Here is a 21,876-nt window from a genome sequence, read left to right as displayed (position 1 = left end):
AATAGGACTGCAGAACAATCGACGACAGTTTTACTAGTTCGAAAAATATAGCGTCCCCGTTCTCCGCATATAAACTAGGTATCAATGTTCTCATAAATTATAGTGGTGTTGACTTTGAGGATCGATGCGAGAATCTCTAGCAGTAGATAATATATTACCAACTAAAACAAAATAGTGAACACTAAACCAGTTGATTGTTTTATTCAACTGATTTCCAAAAGTAAACGTAACTCGTTGAAATTGGTAATATGACATGAAACCGGTATCTATTACCAACTTTACAACATAGCCAGGCCTGTCTTAGTTAGGTGATTGTGGTTCGAGGAGTCTACATTTATTTTTGTTAGCACTCTTCAGGTATGTTAGTCGTTGGTTCTGTCTTACTGCTACGAGCAAAGAACGAATTGATAATCCTAATATCTCCGTGGATGTTAAATTAGTCTTTTCTACTGATTTTAACGCCATGATTAAACCTCGCTTCAAAAGTGTGTGTACAAATATGGAGGTAACTAATTTTGTTCGCCTACTGTACATCAAGTTGTATAAAGGGACTGAAACCTATGGACAGGGGGTATATTCACTTGGTCATTCACATAAATATATAAACTGCTATGTGCAGTTGCTACGACATCGCAAACTTCACTATATTTTTATACTCCCCCCCCCTCGCTCGGTTACGGGGGTGAAGGACACGTGCCAACGTCAACGAAACAAAAAAACTTATCAAATATCGCAGTTGTCGCCCAAAAGTTGGCTACCTCTGTGTTCCAGCAACATCCGCTACATCTTACCGTCTCCAAATTACGATCCAGACTCACAGGAAGACATGTGAACGAATTGAACTTTTTAAATTGCAATAAATTTTTGCTATGACAGTTATTATTTTGAGTAAAGTGGACATAGGCTATGGATCGTTTTGTTATTATGTTGTTGTTGTTGTTGTTGTTGTTAGAATTCATTTTCTTGCTCTTGTTATGATAAAATATATATTTTCTTATTACCTACTGGACCAATTGCTTGGAAATTTTCAGTGGAGAAATATTATATTTTTCACTGAGGGCTATTGCGTTTATATATTTCAAAAATTTCAACGATAGTCGCACACAAAGTCAAACTTCATTTAGCTGTAACTTCACTGAGGTGACGAAGCTTATCGATGATAATAACTAGGGGATTCCCCGCAACAACATTGGAAACTAGAAATACATGAATTGGACTTTATGCAGAAAAATGTCCTTTTTAAGTTTGATTGCGATGCCAGGAGCACGTAATATTGGAAAATGTGAAACAACGTATATGGAATGTATTAATGCAATGATGATTAGCCTGTTATGGAACATTGACTATTAAAGGTAACAGAAAATTAAATGAAATTTGCCTTCATTCAGTTATTGGAAAAGTTCATAGCCTAATTATTTTTACTGTGACTCTTGTAAGGTGCACATACTACCACATTTAGGAAAATTTATATGATGGATGAATAGCCTATTACAGTATTAAGGAATCTTGAGCATATTGAGGTAAAATACCTACTTGTGTGAAAAAGTCATACTGGAGTTATTTTGCTCTGTCAGGTGGGAGCAAATAATACTGGAAACAAAGTAGGATAGGATAGGATAGGATTTACATATTTATCCCGGGGGAGAGGAAAGCCGATAAGACGGCTTATCCATATGGCGAACCACGGCCTCTCGTCCGGTTACCATTCCAAGTCGGGTATGGGATTAGTTTTTACTGTATTGTTTGTTTTCGGAAGCATGGACTTGGTGGTGGAGGAAGCCGTAACCGACCAGCGGTTACGTGAACCACCCAACGACGGCGAGGAGTCCAGCAATCCTCTCGCACATAACCATCCCTACATGGGATTCGAACCTGCGAACCCACGCAGAGTAATTAGAGGTGCGGTGGCGAGCGTATTCCTAACGCTTAGCCCGTTGAGCCACACCGCCGCGCCAACCACAGTGTTGATGAAAATTATTATGGTGATGGGGATAGCATATTATAAAAAACATGGACAAATAAAGATAACACTCATTCCATATAAATCTAGAACAATTGGCTGATTGGTGGAATAGCGAGGCACATAGTATGGGCTATTGGCAGCGGACCGAGTTGCACAAGAGTGTACACTGGCAACTGGTTTGTTTGACAAAATACAGTAGGCAGTTTTATGGTGCTGGTGCATGAGTTTTAATACCTCGCTTTTATAAATATCTGCCATTTTGATTAGTTGCATCTTAGTGGGGGTTTAATTTTGACATTGGTCCAGCAAAGAGTACAGCACGCATAGCGCTGTTTTGAATTATTTCGATGCGACGTAGAAAGGTTTTCTTAGATGATCCCCAAGCTACAAATCCATATTGCAAATGAGACTGGAACAAGACAAAGTAAACCATGTACAAAGTTGAAATTGAAGAGAAAAACCTGAGCCGATACAGCATCTACCGTAATTGGGGTCATCAGCGAAAAATTTTGAAAATAGTGTGAAGCTGTGGGGAAGATCATTGAGAAAAAATTAAGAATAATGTTGAGACACAAGCAAGATCCCTGGAGGACACAGGCAAAGTAGGGGAACAGTATGAACCAATTTGAACAAATTGCATCCTATTGGTCAAGTAGTTGCCAGGAGTTGGTTTGCTACCCCTCTAATTCCATAATGCCACAAGATTGTTTGACTTGTTTTACAGCTTCCGACGTAGGATTTAAATGTTGTAAACGAGAATTTCTTTACGATCAACTCATTTCAAACTTGCTGAATAATGTTTTTAAGGTGATTTTTACGTTATTCTTTTACTTTGTTTTTGACTTTGTGACCTTTTCGTAAATTTTATTGTTGTTTGTTATCAATATTCTTTCTCTTTATAAGGTGGGATCCCTGTAAATGGTTTATCACCAGATGTTACTTCAAGATGGCTTTTGCAAACAGTGTTGCGACAAACTCAACTTCAATTATTATAATCGCCAAATTCTTGAAGGTTTTACCATTGTTAAAAGTAAGAATTATTTTTTTGATCAAATTAATCATTTTCAAGTATATTTCTTATCATTCGAATTTCGTAATAAATAGTTACATTGTCTCAATAAGTTAAGTTCATTTGACTAACGATGTTTATTAATGCTCCAATGTTGAAGGCATATATTAACAATAACTGTTGAACCAATCAGGCCAGATAACCATTTCTATATGACCTTCTGTGCATCAAAGGTTACGGTATCGGTACCAGGATTTTAAGACCTCAGAGCACCAATTATGACAAAAAAGACCAGTGTGATGAAATAAAAAAGTGTCCCCTTTACTTAAAGCCCTAAAATTTTTTTGTAAATATAATGGTCTCATAGAAAAATTTGAGAAATAAAATAAAAGCAATAGCAAATTTGCAACTTTTTCTATCTAAGTACTAAACATGAGAAATCAAGCAGTACTGGCCATTTTTTCCAAATAATGTCAACAAGAATAACAACAATGAGAAATAGTATAGCGATCATATGTATAATTCGTGACCGAGAGCAAAATATTTCAAAAGAAATTATTTATTTTTTTTCAAATTTTCTGCATAATAACAGACAAGATTTTACTCGATAACTTAGATTGTTAATCTAGATCTGTCTTCGTCATTGTGAATGAAACCTAGCTAAAGTGCTTTTTGCCCAGAGGGAAACTCTCTGTGGTCCCCTAGTGGAGCGGAAGGTTCAATTTGAATAACCCTTATCTAGACGGACCTTATTTTACGACTTTTGCCCCTCTAACATTCGAAAATATTTCTACAGGTAACAGTAAAAGAATTCTCTCCACAATGTCAGAAGTTTCCTACCTTTTCTACGTCTTCTTTGAATAGATGTTTAACTTCGACTGATCTTAATCATCTTTGGTTGGCATATTTAAACGTCGTGCATTTCAATAATCTTCCACGGTGCTTTTTTCCAAATACCGTATTTTCCGGCGAATAAGTCGCTTTTCTAGACCCAAATTTTTGGCCTGATTTTGGGGGGGTCGTCTTATTAGGCGAGTATGATCATTTTCATTTTTTTGTCGCCTCATTATTGAATCCGGAAAATAAAATATCTTCGGCGATAGCATCCCCCACGTCCTCATCAAGTTAGTTTAAATAAATCGACATTCTCGTGCTGTGAATCTGGAATTTCAATGCTGTGATTATCATATTTGCTACAAGAAAAAGTCATTATAGGCTATTTTAACCAATGCGCAAACGCGGCGACCGCTCGAAAGGCATTGCATGGTATTTTAAGATTCCCGACGATGATGCGATTTTACTACCCCGACTTATTGGCCGGTTATATGCAAAAACCCATTTTTTCAGGCTTGAAAACAGGCCTCGTCTTATTCACCGCGTAGACTTATTCGCCGGAAAATACGGTATAAGGTAATGTAACAAAAAGTGAAAAGAAGGGTTTTCTGGTTTGGTACTTTAATAATATTATTCATCTTGGGTTAATATCCCATAAGTCCCACCTCATCCAAGGTATTATAAAGATGTGTAGGCAATGCCTAACTGGGAAGATCCGTGGCCGTTCGAATAGCAGTAGCTTCATACATTTTGATTGGGTTTGAGTGAGTTCTCAGTTGCTACCTGTACAGGGTGTTGTAGGCAGCGGAAGGTGCAAGTGAGTGTCTAAAAACAATACCAAGTTTTATCCATATCCATCTATCTCAAATGATCAATTGGTTAACTTTTCCCTATACACAAGGTAGACTAGTAATCAAATAATAGGATATGTTATGGTGTGCAAAATGGTTATTGGTTGAGCTGTTCTATTGTTTTTTTTCCTAAATGCACTATTTATTGAAACATCCTATTTTTTGCTGTCAAAGCAGCACTGCTTTATATGTGTCTTTGTTTTCTCATTTACTCCTTTGAAAATTGCAATAGTCAAATTTACAGACCATAAAAACTGAAAACTGACTGAATTTTTCATGCACAGTGAAAATAAATACCTGATAAAATAAAAGCCTGTCCGTTATTCTCTTAATTACTTTGAATTTGTGAGTGAGTCAAATTTCTATATTGGGCCATTCCAAACAAAAGTTGAATTCCATCAATTTTTTAAAAAGTGTAGGGAGAGTAATTTTTTTCTATTTTTGATATCAAAAGACATTGGAAATTTATTGGACTGCATTCATTTCATCGAACAATATAAAATTTCACCCAGGTTTTTGATGGTTTATAAAAAATGGCCTGAAATGTAGAAATTTTGGTATAATTGACATATTTTGTGATGATTCCTGACACAAAGTGTTTGATTGTGTGGTACAGTTATTTCATGTGGAATTGACGCACTGGATTTAAGTTAAGTTAATGTTTGCAGTGCTGTAGGACATTTCTTCACCCATTTAATGATTTATTACCAGAATTTAAAGAGATGATAGAGGCCGCTATTTCGAAATGGAAAAATGTTCTGTGGTGTCACGTCCTGTAGTGTCACATACAATATGCACATTATTGGCATGGATTTATAGTGTTACATTAAGTAACTTGAGCAACACATAGAGGGGTAGTTCAGCTACTGCACCAGAAAATATTATGGGCTCCCACTGTACCATCGCACAAATTTACAGCATAACACAACGTACTGTTAGTGCATGGTGGGTTTGTCGTCCTGTAGTGTCACGCTATATTTTTTTTTTATCTATTACCGATAAGTAAGTCTTGGGTGTAACTTTTGTGCAATTTTTTACATATTCAATAAAGCAACTGATTGGACGATGAAACAAAACATGTAGCTGAAAATGTGAAAATATATTGCATCCAACAATATGCAAAATTTCTGTTATTGTCCTGTAGTGTCACTTGGAATAGCCCTATCAAGCAGAAATACATATCATTTGTTTGTCACTTTTTAGCTCTGCATACAATGCTCGAAATTATCTCAGTATCAAAGTTTATCCAGCATTGGAAGTTCAGCTGGACTTTAATTCAAGGAATAAACGTAACGAAAGTTTCTATTCTAACCTGCATGCTGACCTTGACGATGAGTAGCCTAATAGACTATCGAATATGCCCATTAGGCGTGATTCTCAACGCTTAATGACCTGTTTACTCAGATAACGGTAAGAGTCAGGGATGGCCAAATTAAATAATTTATCATTCCAAATACATTATGAAATTATTTTTGAGTTTTTTTGTTTGATAAGATGGAAAAATTTACACAGATAAAATTTGAAAATATTAGGAATAGCATAAACATTGTGTTTACTATTTTTTTTTTAATATTTGTGACATCATCATGAGTTGAATAGGCCATATATCTTCTGTTCTGTCTGTAGGGTATGAATCGATATAATAACAATTATGACCTAAATTAGGCATCATCTCATTGCTGTAATGAAATATTGTGAATAATCGTTCACAACTAATTTTCTAATGAATTTAAAATATATGATTATTTTAATGGCTTCGCTTATTTGGGCAGTTCTGTCGTTTGTATTTTCTTATTTTTCAAAGTTATTGTTAATTTTACTATATGTTTGATTTAGTTGCTATCAAGGAATCTTCATCAACTGCAGATCCATTATCAGCTCGACAGTTACTTCGGGAAAGATTGCGATTGGAAATATCTCAGCAAAAATGGGACAAGGCTGCTAATAGTTGCAAGTAAGAATTGGGAATTTTCTTTTTTTTACTTTTATTGATTGTCATCCTAACCAGTACTTTACAACCCGTTCATTTCTATCATTGAATTCTATGTTGCATTTTCCCCATGATGTGATCTTCGTTGTATTTGGTTTCGTGACCATTGCCAATCAGCCCAATATCGACGAATAAAACAACTGAATAACTGAATGATTTTTTTTACATAGTATATATACAATAACAGAGCAAGTTTCACTTCCATTTTTGTTGGTAAAAATTACAAAAAGATAAATAAGGTTATACAAATTCCAATGTGTAAATTGCGAAGTTATGTTTATAACCTCATTTTCAACGGAGAAAAAAATGTTCTCTCGGTTTCTCAGGTTTTTGTGTAAAACTATGACTAAAGCGATACAAAAACTGTCAATAAATGAGGAAACGATAAGCCAGATCAAAAAGGGAGTGACTGATATTTCTGTATTATGGGCAGATGTTTTGGTGAAAAAGGGAGACAGCTTAGCTGCCACACAGGTATAGTATTGGATTTAATAAATTGATTAGTCAATTAATCCTTCGACTGCCGTGAAATGAAAATTTGATGTTTTCCGCAAAACTACTACCGTACTTTAAAAATCAAATATGCTTCTCTCATCTCTTTCTTTTATTTCGACCATACTTTTTTAATTTTGTATTATTTATATATTTGTTGCCAGTACCAAAAAAAAACACAACATTAATTTTGACCATATTCACTTGATATGTGATTGATATCAAGCAAGATTATAATCAAATCGTGGAATAAAAAAAATGGAATTCTGTAATCAGGGGAACAACTGATTCATGTAATTTGGATATTGTCAATATGACTGGCATTGTAGTATTGGGTGATTGGAGAAGTTAACAAATAAAACTATGTGGACAATGCTTGCAAATCCGATCTTAAGTATGAATGATTTGACATAACACTCCAGGTTGTGTGGCGGTTGGAATGTAGTTAGTCATGCCGTGATCTACACTTCCTGTATCTTTCCTGACATAAATGTATACATTTTTGAATTTGCCATTACTATTGGGTCTACTCGGATACCATTTTGTGAACGGTGATGGATTTCCAGAAAGGGTTACAAGTTGCTGAAATAGATAGGATAGGAGTTACATATGTATCAAGGGTGAGATGATAAGGCGACTTAATAATCATATGGGGAACCGCAGCCTCTTGTACGGGTACCAGTCATGTTGGGTATGGGATTAGTTGGCCAGTTTTCTGATGCATGAACTTGACAGTGAAGGAAGCTGTAACTGACCAGCAGTTATGTGAACTACCCTATGTAAGCGAGGAATCCAGCAATCATCTTGTACATAGTTATCCCACACAGGATCGGACCATCCAACCCACGCAGGGTAATCAGAGGTGTTGGGGCAAGCGTATTCCTAACGTTTGGCACTATGCTCTGAGCCTAATCCGAGATAAGTCAATGATAATTTAATGTGATAGAAATGATAAAAAATTGGTGGTTCACCATATTCGTTATGAATCATATTTAAATACTCACTGAGTTTATGTACAATAGTCCTGTCCAGTATCCTGTTTTAGATAATGTTGATTTTGATCTGACTAACTCTGCTATTTTTTGATAATGTGTTTCATCTTGAATGTATCCAATATTCATACCAATATCTCTACATGCTTGTGTTGCTTGATCAAAATTCATTTTGGGTTTTGTGAAGTTCCATCCGATAACAATTATTCTTGTAAAAGACTTCGCAGTTGACTATTATATTTAGAAAATGAAAAATTTAGGTATTTCGGTTTGAAAATAATTTATATTAATGTTGGAAATTCTCGATTCTGAATCATCGCAGTTGACTATTTTATTTAGAAAATGAAAATTACATTTAGTTCTATTTGTTGGGAATTATAGATTCAAATCCTATTTGTGTTTCCAATTTGCATTTAATTTTATGTTTGAGAACTCTGTGACAAAAAATTCATCATGTAATGTTAACAAAACAGTTTTACATAATTGATAGTTTAGTCGCTTATTACCCATCCTCTGCTGAAGATCATTCATGGTTTTGTTGACATTATTCATTTTCTCTTCCGTTTCTGTCCGCAGATCATTTATCGCTGCAATGGATTAAATATAAAAGTATGGGTCGCTGAAGTAATAATACAAATCGAACAAACTAAATTTTATAAAAGCATCAAAATTAGTGATACATGGTTTTAATTTTACCAATGAATGAGTGAATAAAGTTCACAACATAACATACTTGGATGTTCTGCACAAACCCCATTATTAAGTTTTGTCTATCAGGGATGGCGAACCTTTCAACCACATTAAGGCACTTTTACACTGCCCCATTGTTGTTTCAGATTTCTCGGTTTTTATTTCAAGTCTGGAATATTTTGATTTCTCAACTGCATTGTAGGCGAGAAACTAATAAAATGCAAAGTAGCAATTGCATTGTTATGTCAGAGCCAATAGTTGAATAACGAACGGTGCATACATGCGCCCAAGATTAGAGGTTTAGGAAATTACCATACCGGCCCGGAAATTAACAACTTAAATATGAGCTATCGCAGTCATAACCAACTGACGGTACATTATAATAGTTTAGTTATTGTTAGATTAATTAAAGACCGGTTTTATCACCTCTCATCAGTGATATGTTAGCATTTTTATTTTATTAGTGCCTTGGCGGGTCAAGAATAAAACGCGTTGGGTTACTTTGTGACCCGCGGGTCAGTGGTTCGCCATCCCTGGTCTAAACCAAGTCCATACTGACAGTCATTATATCATCATTTAAAAAGATGTAAACTATATATATATACAATAAGAAGTAAACTTCAATATATTCTTATATATGGAAATCTGTAATTTTTGCAAGAGTTTGTACAAGCCCCACTGATGCTTACGACCAATATTAATTTAAATTACCTGATTCTATTGCTGCATTAATTCTTTCATAATCAACAATTCCTTTTGGTCCTATGGGCCCCTGTGATCCTTTCGGGCCAATTTCACCAGGTGGTCCACGTTTGCCCGGAACACCCTGTGAACTTCGTTGTGGTGGAATTGGGTATGTTTCTTCTGCATTGACATTTTCAATTTGCATGCAAATTCTTTGATTGCAATATACTTGATTGACGAGCAATTGAATGCTCAAACACATCCAATATAGTATACCCTTACTCATATTCAACACCTGTTTAAAGCTAACATTAAAACACAGCTGGTAGGTTATAATGAATCGAATATATGTATATACGCTATATATTGCATCAACTAATCCACTTGCAAGTCCACTTCAATAAAACTTATAACTTACTCTTTCTGTAATTTATATAGTTGGGGCAAAGACATCTATGCTTGCTAACCTACTGTATTAGGCAACATACTGTAGCAAGTAAAGTATTTATATTGGGTTGATGCCTTTGGGTCATTTTCAGATGCTTTGTTGTTTTCAGCCATTAAATTCTAAGGACTAAAAAATGCTATTTTTGTTGTGGGGTGTTTTGAACTGTCTTGGGAAATTGCAAAAAACTTGTTTCCCACACTATTTGGCTGTGAAATTTCTGCGCTTTTGGTATTGTTGTCAATACCAAAGTCTTGACCTGTTCGTGCAAGGAAATGATGAAATACCAAAAACACAGACATTTGGGCATTTAAATGTTTTTTGCAGCTTGAAAAAAGTTATTAACAATGTTTTTTGCAACTACAACTGAGCCACAAAAACATGGCACTAAATTATCTAAATTATTATTTCTTGAATAGTATATAAAAATAAAAAATATATATCACTTGTGGTAATAAATGAGAAATGTTAAATAAGAGAATATAATATATTAGACAGTCTATGTAATGTAATATGTTTTTGACTAACTATCAACAGAAAGTGTATTTAAACAACAATAATTATTTAAATGTGTACATAATAAAGATTAAACATAATGAAGTTAAAAATCTGTGGGATTTGTATATTGTTTTCGATAAATGCAAAAAAATTGTCCATCTGGTGGCGGTTATGCTTCCTCGTTAGTCGTGAAAATTGGCGTACCGGCAGTCTATTGTAACAGAAACCATACATCTCTGTTTTCAAAGACTCTCATCATTGCGTTATTTACTCAGTTTTAATGGATTGAGTTTCAATAGGGCATGCAAATCCTGTATTTGCTATTTTTATCCTATTATCATTAGTATTATCAACTCAAGATTTTCTGTTAGATTTTCTGTTTAATGATAAACAACTATTAATATAGATATAACTGTTGCCCAAAAAATTTAGAATTGCATTTCGGGAACTCACAAATTCAGAGCTAGTTTGATGACCATATTGTTGCTGTACAGCAGCCATCATTATGCAAGCGTGCAATTATTTGTCATAGTAATAGATGGGTAATACAGTACAAAGTATTGCCATTAGAAGAAATAACAAATTTCATTGAAAAAAGGAATTGTACCTCCAAGCTCCAGAACATGTCTCAGCCCTGTACCATGTTCCTATGATTACTGACTCTACAGCTACAAATCGATTCTATTTATAGAACTGGCGTCTTTGGTGATATTGAATTGCCTTTTTTTTGTGTTCTCTCAAATAACGTCATCTTTAAATCTTTGTTACCGATGACTTTTCATTTATGACCATGCATGAAATGGATGATTACATGTCACCGGGCAATAGGAGAGAAGACACCGTTTTACAGCAAAGAGAGCGATAGAAATACGTTTTTGCTTGCTCGGTGGAAAACGCGCTGCAAAGGTGGTCGTGAGGCGCATTATGTACCAAATTTTAGTGATTCCAAATTGGCCGAAAAACGCTTTGAATAATTTGCGTTTCGATTTCGAATATTTGGTTCACTTGGACAGCCTTAATACCAGGTCCTTCCACTACCGAGGTATCATTGTACTTTAACTTCCCCATCTCAATATTTTATAAATATTGTATTTCTTCATTTTTTAATATTTATATATTAATATTTATATATTTGTTGCCAATGCAAACAAAAAGCAAAACACAATGCCACCTATATAAGTCAGAATCGATGATTGTAAATAAAATGATTATTCATAAAGTTAAATAGTTCATCATATGCTTTATTGAGTTTGGATATTGTCGATAATCCTAGCATTGTAGTATTGTGTGATCAGAGAAGTTAACGAAAAGAACTCTGTGGACAATGCTTGCTATTTGCTAATCCGATCTTGTTAATTTGATCTTAAGTATGCATGATTTGACATAACACTCCAGCTTGTTTGTGTGTTGGAATGTAGTTATCCATGCCCTGGTATACACTTCCGGTATCTTTATTGACCCAAATGTACACATTTTTGTATTGCGCACTAATATTGGGTTTACTTGGATGCCATTTAGTGAATGGTGATGGATCTCCAGAAAGAGTCACAAGTTGCTGAAATAAATAAGATAGGAGTTACATATTAATCAGGGGGGATACAATAAGGTAGTTTAATATTAATCATATGGAAGACTTTGACCTTTTGTCCGATTGACAGTTCATGTTGGGTATGTGATTAGTCAGCCATTTTTTGTTCTTGGATGCATGGACTTGATGGTGGAGGAAGTCGTAACCGACCAGCGGTTATGTGAATCCCCCTACAAAGTCGAGGAGTCCTGCATTCATCTTGTACATAATTAACCCACACAGGATTCGGGCCTGCGAACCCACACAGGATAATCAGAGGTGCTGTGGCAAGCATTTTCTCAACGCTTAGCATCATGTTATACACACCGCCGAGCCTAAATTGAGCTGAATCATGGATAATCTAATGAGAAGAAATGATGAAGAAGCAGTAGTTCATCATATTCATTATGAATCAAATTTAAATACTCACTGAGTTTATGTACAATAGTCCTGTCCAGTATCCTGTATGAGATAATGTTGATTTTGATCTGACTAACTGTGTTTCATCTTCGATGTATCCAATATTCATACCAATATCTCTACATGCTTGCGTTGCTTGGTCAAAATTCATTTGGGTTTTGCGAAGTTCCATCCGATAACAATTATTCTTGTAAAAGACTTCGCAGTTGACTATTATATTTAGAAAATGAAAAATTTAGTTATCTCGGTTTGAAAATAATTTATATTCATGTTGGAAATTCTCGATTCTGAATCATCACAGTTGACTATTTTATTTAGAAAATGAAAATTACATTTTGTTCTGTTTGTTGGGAATTCTAGATTCAAATCTTATTTGTGTTTCCAGTTTGCATTTGATGTTATGTTTGAGAACTCTTTGACAAAAAAATTCATCATGTAGTGTTAACAAAACAGTTTTACATAATTGATAGTTTAGTTGACTATTACCCATCCTCTGCTGAAGATCATTTAGGGTTTTAAAGTTTTTCACACACCTTGAACCTAAAACTACTCGAACTATGAAATTGTGGTACTCCCATGTTGGAGATACCCCTATTTATCAGAAGAACGTACATTACATCACAAAATTACATCGATGGCTGCACACGAAAGTCAAATTTCTACCAGCTGTAGCTTAACAGAGGTGACAAGGCTTATCGATATAACCACATAGGGGATTCTCCGCAACAATAGTGGAAACTAGAAATACATAAACTGAATTTTAGGTGAAAAATGTCAGTTTTAAGTTTGATTGCGATGCCACACATGATATTGGAAAATATTAAACAACGTATATGGAATATAATGATACAATGATGATTAGCCTGTTATGGAACATTGACTATTACAGTATTAAAGGTAACAGAATATTAAATGAAGTTTGCCTTTATTCAGTTATTGGAAAAGTTCATAAGACATAAAGTTATTTTGTGCTATGACTCTTGCAAGGTGCACATACTATTTGGGTAAAAATACAACATTTATGCAAATTTATATAATGATGATGAATAGCCTATTAAGTAATCTTGAGGATATTGAGGTAAAATACTTGTGGGAAAAAGTCATACTGGAGTTATTTTTCTCTGTCAGGTGGGAGCAAATAATACTAGAAACAAAGTAAACCACAGTGGTGATGAAAATTATTATGGTGATGGTGATGGTGATAGCATATTATAAAAAACATGGACAAATAAAGATAACACTCATTCCAGGTATTATATCTAGAACAATTGGCTAATTGGTGGAATAGCGAGGCACATAGTATGGGCTATTGGCAGCGGACCGAGTTGCACAAGAGTGTACACTGGTTTGTTTGACAAAATGCAGTAGGCAGTTTTATGGTGCTGGTGATGAGTTCTAATACCTCGCTTTTAAAAATATCTGCCATTTTGATTAGTTGCATCTTATGGTAGTGGGGGTTTATTTTTGACATTGGTCCAGCAAAGAGTACAGCACGCATAGCGCTGTTTTGAATTATCTCGATTCTACGTAGAATGGTTTTCTTAGCTGATCCCCAAGCTACAATTCCATATTGCAAATGAGACTGGAACAAGACAAAGTAAACCATGTACAAAGTTGAAATTGAAGAGAAAAACCTGAGCCGATACAGCATCCTTACCGCAATAGCATAGTTTTTGATTTTTCAACATTCAATGTCAGTTTAAGTTTCATCAATTTGCTACTTTTTTGTATTTTAGTGTTCACTCTGGACTCAAGCACATCCGGAGACTTGTCGCTATCATGAAGGTTTGTGTCATCAGCGAACAATTTTGAAAATAGTGTGAAACTGTGGGGAAGATCATTGAGAAAAAATTAAGAATGATGTTGAGACACAAGCAAGATCCCTGGAGGACACAGGCAAGGTAAGAGAACAGTATGAACCAATTTGAACAAATTGCATTCTATTGGTCAAGTAGTTAGCCAGGAGTTGGTTTGCTACCCCTCTAATTCCATAATGCCACAAGATTGTTTGACTTGTTTTACAGCTTCCGACGTAGGATTTAAATATTGTAAAAAGGGAATTTCTTTACGATCAACTCATTTCAAACTTGCTGAATAATGTTGAAGGTGATTTTTACGTTATTCTTTTACTTTGTTTTTGACTTTGGGACCTTTTCGTAAATTTTATTGTTGTTTGTTATCAATATTCTTTCTCTTTATAAGGTGGGATCCCTGTAAATGGTTTATCACCAGATGTTACTTCAAGATGGCTTTTGCAAACAGTGTTGCAACGAACTCAACTTCAATTATTATATTTAATAAGGTTTTACCATTGTTGTAAGTAATATTTATTTTTTTGATCAAATTAATCATTTTCAAGTATATTTCTTATCATTCGAATTTCGTAATAAATAGTTACATTGTCTCAATAAGTTAAGTTCATTTGACTAGCGATGTTTATTAATGCTTCAATGTTGAAGGCATATATTAAAAATAACTGTTGAACCAATCAGGCCAGATAACCATTTCTATATGACCTTCTGTGCATCAAAGGTTACGGTATCGGTACCAGGAATTTAAGACCTCATAGCACCAATTATGACAAAAAAGACCAGTGTGATGAAATAAAAAAGTGTCCCCTTTAATTAAAGCCCTAAAAGTTTTTCGTAATTATAATGGTCTCATAGAAAAATTTGAGAAATAAAATAAAAGCAATAGCAAATTTGCAACTTTTTCTATCTAAGTACTAAAAATGAGAAATCAAGCAGTACTGGCCATTTTTTCCAAATAATGTCAACAAGAATAACAACAATGAGAAATAGTATAGCGATCATATGTATAATTCGTGACCGAGAGCAAAATATTTCAAAAGAAATTTTTTTTTTTTTTTTAAATTTTCAAATTTTCTGCATAATAATAACAGACAAGATTTTACTCGATAACTTGGACTGTTAATCTAGATCTGTCATCGTCATCATGAATGATACCTAGTTAAAGTGCTTTTTGCCCAGAGGGAAACTTTCTGTGGTCCACTAGTGGAGCGGAAGGTTCATTTTGAATAACCCTTATCTAGACTGACCTTAATTTACAACTTTTGCCCCTCCAAAATTCGAAAATATTTCTACAGGTAACGGTAAAAGAATTCTCTCCACAATGTCAGAAGTTTCCTACCTTTTCTACATCTTCTATGAATAGATGTTTGACGTCGACTGATCTTAATCATCTTTGGTTGGCATATTTTAACGTCGTGCATTTCAATACTCTCCCACAGTGCTTTCCAAGTCCCACCTCACCCAGGGTATTATAAAAATGCAATGCCTAACTGGGAAGATTCGGGGTCGTTTGAATAGCAGTAGCTTCATAAATTTTGATTGGGTTTGAGTGAGTTCCCAATTGCTACCTGTACAGGGCGTTGTAGGCAGCGGAAGTTGCGAGTGAGCGTCCAAAAATGCCAAGTTTTATCCACATCCACATTATCTATTTCAAATATTCAATTGGTTACCTTTTCCCCATACCTAATGTACCCTAGCAATCGAATAATAGGATATGTTGTGGTGTATAATGTGGTTATTGAGCTATTTTATTGTTTTTTCCTCCACAATATCCTATCAAATATGAAACATTCTATCCTATTGCTCTCAAAGCAGCACTCCCTTGTCCTTGTTTTCTCATTAAAAATAAATACCTGAATCCGTTAATCTCTTAATTACTTTGAGTTTGTGAGTGAGTCAAATTTCTATATTGAGCAGAAATACATATCATTTATTTGTCACTTTTAGCTCTGCATGCAATGCTCGAAATTATCTCGGGATCAAAGATAAGGCGACTTAATATTGATATGGGGAACCGCAGCCTCTTGTACGGGTACCAGTCATGTTGGGTATGGGGTTAGTTGGCCAGTTTTCTGATGCATGAACTTGACAGTGAAGGAAGCTGTAACTGACCAGCAGTTATGTGAACCACCCTATGTAAGCGAGGAATCCAGCAATCATCTTGTACATAGTTATCCCACACAGGATCGGACCATCCAACCCACGCAGGGTAATCAGAGGTGTTGGGGCAAGCATATTCCTAACGTTTGGCACTATGCTCTGAGCCTAATCCGAGATAAGTCAATGATAGTTTAATGTGATAGAAATGATAAATATTTGCTGGTTCACCATATTCGTTATGAATCAAATTTAAATACTCACTGAGTTTATGTACAATAGCCCTGTCCAGTATCCTGTTTGAAACAATGTTGATTTTGATCTGACTAACTCTGCTATTTTTTGGTAATGTGTTTCATCTTCAATGTATCCAATATTCATACCAATATATCTACATGCTTGCGTTGCTTGGTCAAAATCCATTTTGGTTTTGCGAAGTTTCATCCGATAACAATTATTCTTGTAAAAGACTTCGCAGTTGACTATTATATTTAGAAAATGAAAAATTTAGGTATTTCGGTTTGAAAATAATTTATATTAATGTTGGAAATTCTCGATTCTGAATCATCGCAGTTAACTATTTTATTTAGAAAATGAAAATTACATTTAGTTCTATTTGTTAAGAATTATAAATTCAAATCTTATTTGTGTTTCCAATTCGCATTTAATTTTATGTTTGAGAACTCTGACAAAAAATTCATCATGTAATGTTAACAAAACAGTTTTACATAATTGATAGTTTAGTGCACTATTACCCATCCTCTGCTGAAGATCATTCATGGTTTTGTTGACATTATTCATTTTCTCTTCCATTTCTGTCCGCAGATCATTTATCGCTGCAATGGATTAAATATAAAAGTATAGGTCGCTGAAGTAATAATACAAATCAAACAAACTAAATTTTATAAAAGCATCAAAATTAGTGATACATGGTTTTAATTTTACCAATGAATGAGTGAATAAAGTTCACAACATAACATACTTGGATGTTCTGCACAAACCCCATTATTAAGTTTTGTCTATCAGGGATGGCGAACCTTTTCCAATGAATGGGTCAAAAATTATATTTTTATCGCGGAACAGAAGAGAGTGGGTCACATATATTTAATCAATGTTTGTATCTATGAGAAACTTCTGAAACAAATCTTATAAGCTTCTGTTGCTGTTGTTGTAGTTTTGGGTTTCACTTATGCATCACTTTAATCGGGGACTTTTTATTTCACTCGATTTTATGGAATCAGAGTACGAAAACACGCATATGAATCGCCAAAAACGCTTAGGACGATGCGGCAAATTCTTTTCCGGATCCAAAGAGTTTGGCAAGAATTCCACTCTGATAGTTTTATATTTTTAGATCAGCTTTCAACCACATTAAGGAACTTTTACACTGCCCCATTGTTGTTTCAGATTTCTCGGTTTTTATTTCAAGTCTGGAATATTTTGATTTCTCAACGGCATTGTAGGCGAGAAACTAATAAAATGCAAAGTAGCAATTGCATTGTTATGTCAGAGCCAATAGTTGAATAACGAACGGTGCACACATGCGCCCAAGATTAAAGGTTTAGGAAATTACCATACCGGCCCGGAAATTAACAACTTAAATATGAGCGATCGCAGTCATGACCAACTGACGGTACATTATAATAGTTTAGTTATTGTTAGATTAATTTAAGACCGGTTTTATCACCTCTCATCAGTGATATGTTAGCATTTTTATTTTATTAGTGCCTTGGCGGGTCAAGAATAAAACGCGTTGGGTTACTTTGTGACCCGCGGGTCAGTGGTTCGCCATCCCTGGTCTAAACCAAGTCCATACTGACAGTCATTATATCATCATTTAAAAAGATTTCTTAAACTATATATATATACAATAAGAAGTAAACTTCAATATATATTCTTATATATGGAAATCTGTAATTTTTGCAAGACTTTGTACAAGCCCCACTGATGCTTACGACCAATATTAATTTAAATTACCTGATTCTATTGCTGCATTAATTCTTTCATAATCAACAATTCCTTTTGGTCCTCTGGGCCCCTGTGATCCTTTCGGGCCAATTTCACCAGGTGGTCCACGTTTGCCCGGAACACCCTGTGAACTTTGTTGTGGTGGAATTGGGTAGGTTTCTTCTGCATTGACATTTTCAATTTGCATGCAAATTCTTTGATTGCAATATACTTGATTGACGAGCAATTGAATGCTCAAAAACATACAATATAGTATACCCTTACTCATATTCAACGCCTGTTTAAAGCTAACATTAAAACACAGCTGGTAGGTTATGATGAATCGAATATATATATATACGCTTTATATTGCATCAACTAATCCACTTGCAAGCCCACTTCAATAAAACTTATAACTTACTCTTTCTGTAATTTATATAGTTGGGGCAAAGACATCTATGCTTGCTAACCTACTGTATTAGGCAACATACTGTAGCAAGTAAAGTATTTATATTTGGTTGATGCCTTTGGGTCATTTTCAGATGCTTTGTTGTTTTCAGCCATTAAATTCTAACGACTAAAAAATGCTATTTTTGTTGTGGGGTGTTTTGAACTTTTTTGGGAAATTGCAAAAAACTTGTTTCCCACACTATTTGGCTGTGAAATTTCTGCGCTTCTGGTATTGTTGTCAATACCAAAGTCTCGACCTGTTCGTGCAAGGAAATGATGAAATACCGAAAACACAGACATTTGGGCATTTGAATGTTTTTTGCAGCTTGAAAAAAGTTATTAACAATGTTTTTTGCAACTACAACTGAGCCACAAAAACATGGCACTAAATTATCTAAATTATTATTTCTTGAAAAGTATATAAAAATAAAAAAAATATATGACTTATGGTAATAAATGAGAAATGTTAAATTAAAGAATATAATATATTAGACAGTCTATGTAATGTAATATGTTTTTGACGAACTATCAACAGAAAGTGTATTTAAACAACAATAATTATTTAAATGTGTACATAATAAAGATTAAACATAATGAAGTTAAAAATCTGTGGGATTTGTATGTTGTTTTCGATGAATGCAAAAAAATTGTCCATCTAGTGGCGGTTCTGCTTCCTCGTTAGTCGTGAAAATAGGTGTACCGGCAGTCTATTGTAACAGAAATCATACATCTTTGTTTTGTCTTTCGTGTTCATATATTTGAGCATCGCTCTCTTGTTAAGTAGTCGAGAGGCAGCCGAGATCGTGGTTCAAGTAATGTGATTTCACTCGGCCGCATGCTCGGGTGTTCGAGCACCTAATTTCTGTTTAAATACCGCAGTATTTTTGACTATAATTCTTTGGTCGACTGCCGAATGTTCAAATACCAGGTAGGGCTGTCCAAAATCGATAATTTTTTTTATTCGAATTGAACCGAATAATCGAATATTACTGCGCAATCCTAAATTTGGTTCTATTGTACAATAAAAACTTCCTCTTCGATAGTGTTATAACGAATGTGCAGTTACATCTAAATTATTGCTACTATTTTGCATAATTATGTTTCCAGAGTTATAAAAGGAGATCACGAGCCTTCTTGAACTGGTCAAAATATTAGGGTTTCGGAAACTATCAAGTTTTAAGAGTTGTAAATTGCAAAGACCTTCATCATTGCGTTATTTACTCAGTTTTAATGGATTGAGTTTCAATAGGGCATGCAAATCCTGTATTTGCTATTTTTATCCTATTATCATTAGTATTATTAACTCAAGATTTTCTGTTTAATTTTCAGCAAAATGATAAACAACTATTAATATAGATATAACTGTTGCCCAAAAAATTTAGAATTGCATTTCGGGAACTCACAAATTCAGAGCTAGTTTGATGACCATATTGTTGCTGTACAGCAGCCATCATTATGCGAGCGTGCAATTATTTGTCATAGTAATAGATGGGTAATACAGTACAAAGTATTGCCATTAGAAGAAATAACAAATTTCATTGAAAAAAGGAATTGTACCTCCAAGCTCCAGAACATGTCTCAGCCCTGTACCATGTTCCTATGATTACTGACTCTACAGCTACAAATCGATTCTATTTATAGAACTGGCGTCTTTGGTGATATTGAATTGCCTTTTTTTTGTGTTCTCTCAAAAAACGTCATCTTTAAATCTTTGTTACCGATGACTTTTCATTTATGACCATGCATGAAATGGATGATTACATGTCACTAGGCAATAGGAGAGACACCGTTTTACAGCAAAGAGAGCGATAGAAATACGTTCTTGCTTGCTCGGTGAAAAACGCGCTGCAAAGGTGGTCGTGAGGCGCATTATGTACCAAATTTTAGTGATTCCCAAATTGGCCGAAAAACGCTTTGAATAATATGCGTTTCGATTTCGAATATTTGGTTCACTTGGACAGCCTTGATACCAGGTCATTCCACTACCGAGGTATCATTGTACTTTAACTTCCCCCATCTCTATATTTTATAAATATTGTATTTCTTTATTTTTTAATATTTATATATTTGTTGCCAATGCAAACAAAAAGCAAAACACAATGCCACCTATATAAGTCAGAATCGATGATTGTAAATAAAATGATTATTCATGAAGTTAAATAGTTCATCATATGCTTTATTGAGTTTGGATATTGTCGATAAAACTAGCATTGTAGTATTGTGTGATCAGAGAAGTTAACGAAAAGAACTCTGTGGACAATGCTTGCTAATCCGATCTTGTTAATTTGATCTTAAGTATTCATGATTTGACATAACACTCCAGCTTGTTTGTGTGTTGGAATGTAGTTATCCATGCTCTGGTATACATTTCCTGTATCTTTATTGACCCAAATGTACACATTTTTGTATTGCGCACCAATATTGGGTTTACTTGGATGCCATCTAGTGAATGGTGATGGATCTCCAGAAAGAGTCACAAGTTGCTGAAATAAATAAGATAGGAGTTACATATTAATCAGGGGGGAGACAATAAGGTAGTTTAATATTAATCATATGGAAGACTTTGACCTTTTGTCCGATTAACAGTTCATGTTGGGTATGTGATTAGTCAGCCATTTTTTGTTCTTGGATGCATGGACTTGATGGTGAAGGAAGACGTAACCGACCAGCGGTTATGTGAATCCCCCTACAAAGTCGAGGAGTCCTGCATTCATCTTGTACATAATTAACCCACACAGGATTCGGGCCTGCGAACCCACGCAGGATAATCAGAGGTGCTGTGGCGAGCATTTTCTCAACGCTTAGCATCATGTTATACACACCGCCGAGCCTAAACTGAGCTGAATCATGGATAATCTAATGAGAAGAAATGATGAAGAAGCAGTAGTTCATCATATTCATTATGAATCAAATTTAAATACTCACTGAGTTTATGTACAATAGTCCTGTCCAGTATCCTGTATGAGATAATGTTGATTTTGATCTGACTAACTGTGTTTCATCTTCAATGTATCCAATATTCATACCAATATCTCTACATGCTTGTGTTGCTTGGTCAAAATTCATTTGGGTTTTGCGAAGTTCCATCCGATAACAATTATTCTTGTAAAAGACTTCGCAGTTGACTATTATATTT

General features: G+C 34.6%; 6 protein-coding genes across 7 annotated transcripts in view; 3 read left to right on the top strand and 3 right to left on the bottom strand.

The window, feature by feature from the left end:
• LOC144424539 (uncharacterized) overlaps positions 1 to 13,401 on the top strand; it is a 58,308-nt gene extending 44,907 nt beyond the window's left edge. The window contains exons 5-6 of the mRNA XM_078113924.1: positions 6,974 to 7,121; positions 13,200 to 13,401. Of these exons, the coding sequence (XP_077970050.1) occupies positions 6,974 to 7,121; positions 13,200 to 13,259 (208 nt within the window). The 3' untranslated portion in view covers positions 13,260 to 13,401. The remainder of the gene's footprint in view (positions 1 to 6,973; positions 7,122 to 13,199) is intronic.
• Positions 1 to 21,876, top strand: part of LOC144424493 (zinc finger C3H1 domain-containing protein-like) — a 68,723-nt gene that overhangs the window by 18,269 nt on the left and 28,578 nt on the right. The window lies entirely within an intron of this gene.
• On the top strand, positions 993 to 5,606 carry LOC144424543 (uncharacterized). Of its 2 annotated transcripts, none has more exons than XM_078113930.1 (4): positions 993 to 1,352; positions 2,688 to 2,770; positions 2,867 to 2,993; positions 3,769 to 5,606. In XM_078113930.1, the coding sequence occupies exons 2-4, from the start codon at positions 2,760 to 2,762 to the stop codon at positions 3,946 to 3,948; spliced, it is 318 nt and encodes a 105-aa protein (XP_077970056.1). In that variant the 5' UTR covers positions 993 to 1,352; positions 2,688 to 2,759; the 3' UTR covers positions 3,949 to 5,606. The 2 variants fall into 2 exon arrangements, with proteins under 2 accessions (XP_077970056.1, XP_077970055.1); XM_078113929.1 differs by lacking the exon at positions 993 to 1,352 and adding an exon at positions 2,450 to 2,565.
• LOC144424541 (uncharacterized) lies at positions 6,793 to 10,880 on the bottom strand. Its single transcript, XM_078113927.1, has 3 exons — positions 9,533 to 10,880; positions 8,638 to 8,718; positions 6,793 to 8,362 (listed from the first exon to the last, which is right to left on the bottom strand). The coding sequence occupies exons 1-3, from the start codon at positions 9,789 to 9,791 to the stop codon at positions 8,292 to 8,294; spliced, it is 411 nt and encodes a 136-aa protein (XP_077970053.1). The 5' UTR covers positions 9,792 to 10,880; the 3' UTR covers positions 6,793 to 8,291.
• LOC144424408 (uncharacterized) lies at positions 16,039 to 19,294 on the bottom strand. The gene is made up of 4 exons (XM_078113736.1): positions 18,321 to 19,294; positions 17,099 to 17,179; positions 16,675 to 16,825; positions 16,039 to 16,099 (listed from the first exon to the last, which is right to left on the bottom strand). Exons 1-4 carry the CDS (start codon positions 18,577 to 18,579, stop codon positions 16,039 to 16,041), a joined length of 552 nt encoding a protein of 183 aa, XP_077969862.1. The 5' UTR covers positions 18,580 to 19,294.
• LOC144424426 (uncharacterized) lies at positions 20,495 to 21,823 on the bottom strand. Its single transcript, XM_078113759.1, has 2 exons — positions 21,666 to 21,823; positions 20,495 to 21,223 (listed from the first exon to the last, which is right to left on the bottom strand). Exons 1-2 carry the CDS (start codon positions 21,804 to 21,806, stop codon positions 21,032 to 21,034), a joined length of 333 nt encoding a protein of 110 aa, XP_077969885.1. The 5' UTR covers positions 21,807 to 21,823; the 3' UTR covers positions 20,495 to 21,031.

This window comes from Styela clava, chromosome 6 (genome assembly GCF_964204865.1).
Source record: "Styela clava chromosome 6, kaStyClav1.hap1.2, whole genome shotgun sequence".
In the NCBI taxonomy this organism is placed as follows: domain Eukaryota; kingdom Metazoa; phylum Chordata; class Ascidiacea; order Stolidobranchia; family Styelidae; genus Styela; species Styela clava.
Note: the sequence above shows the minus strand (reverse complement) of the source record. Positions and strands in the feature narration are given on the sequence as shown.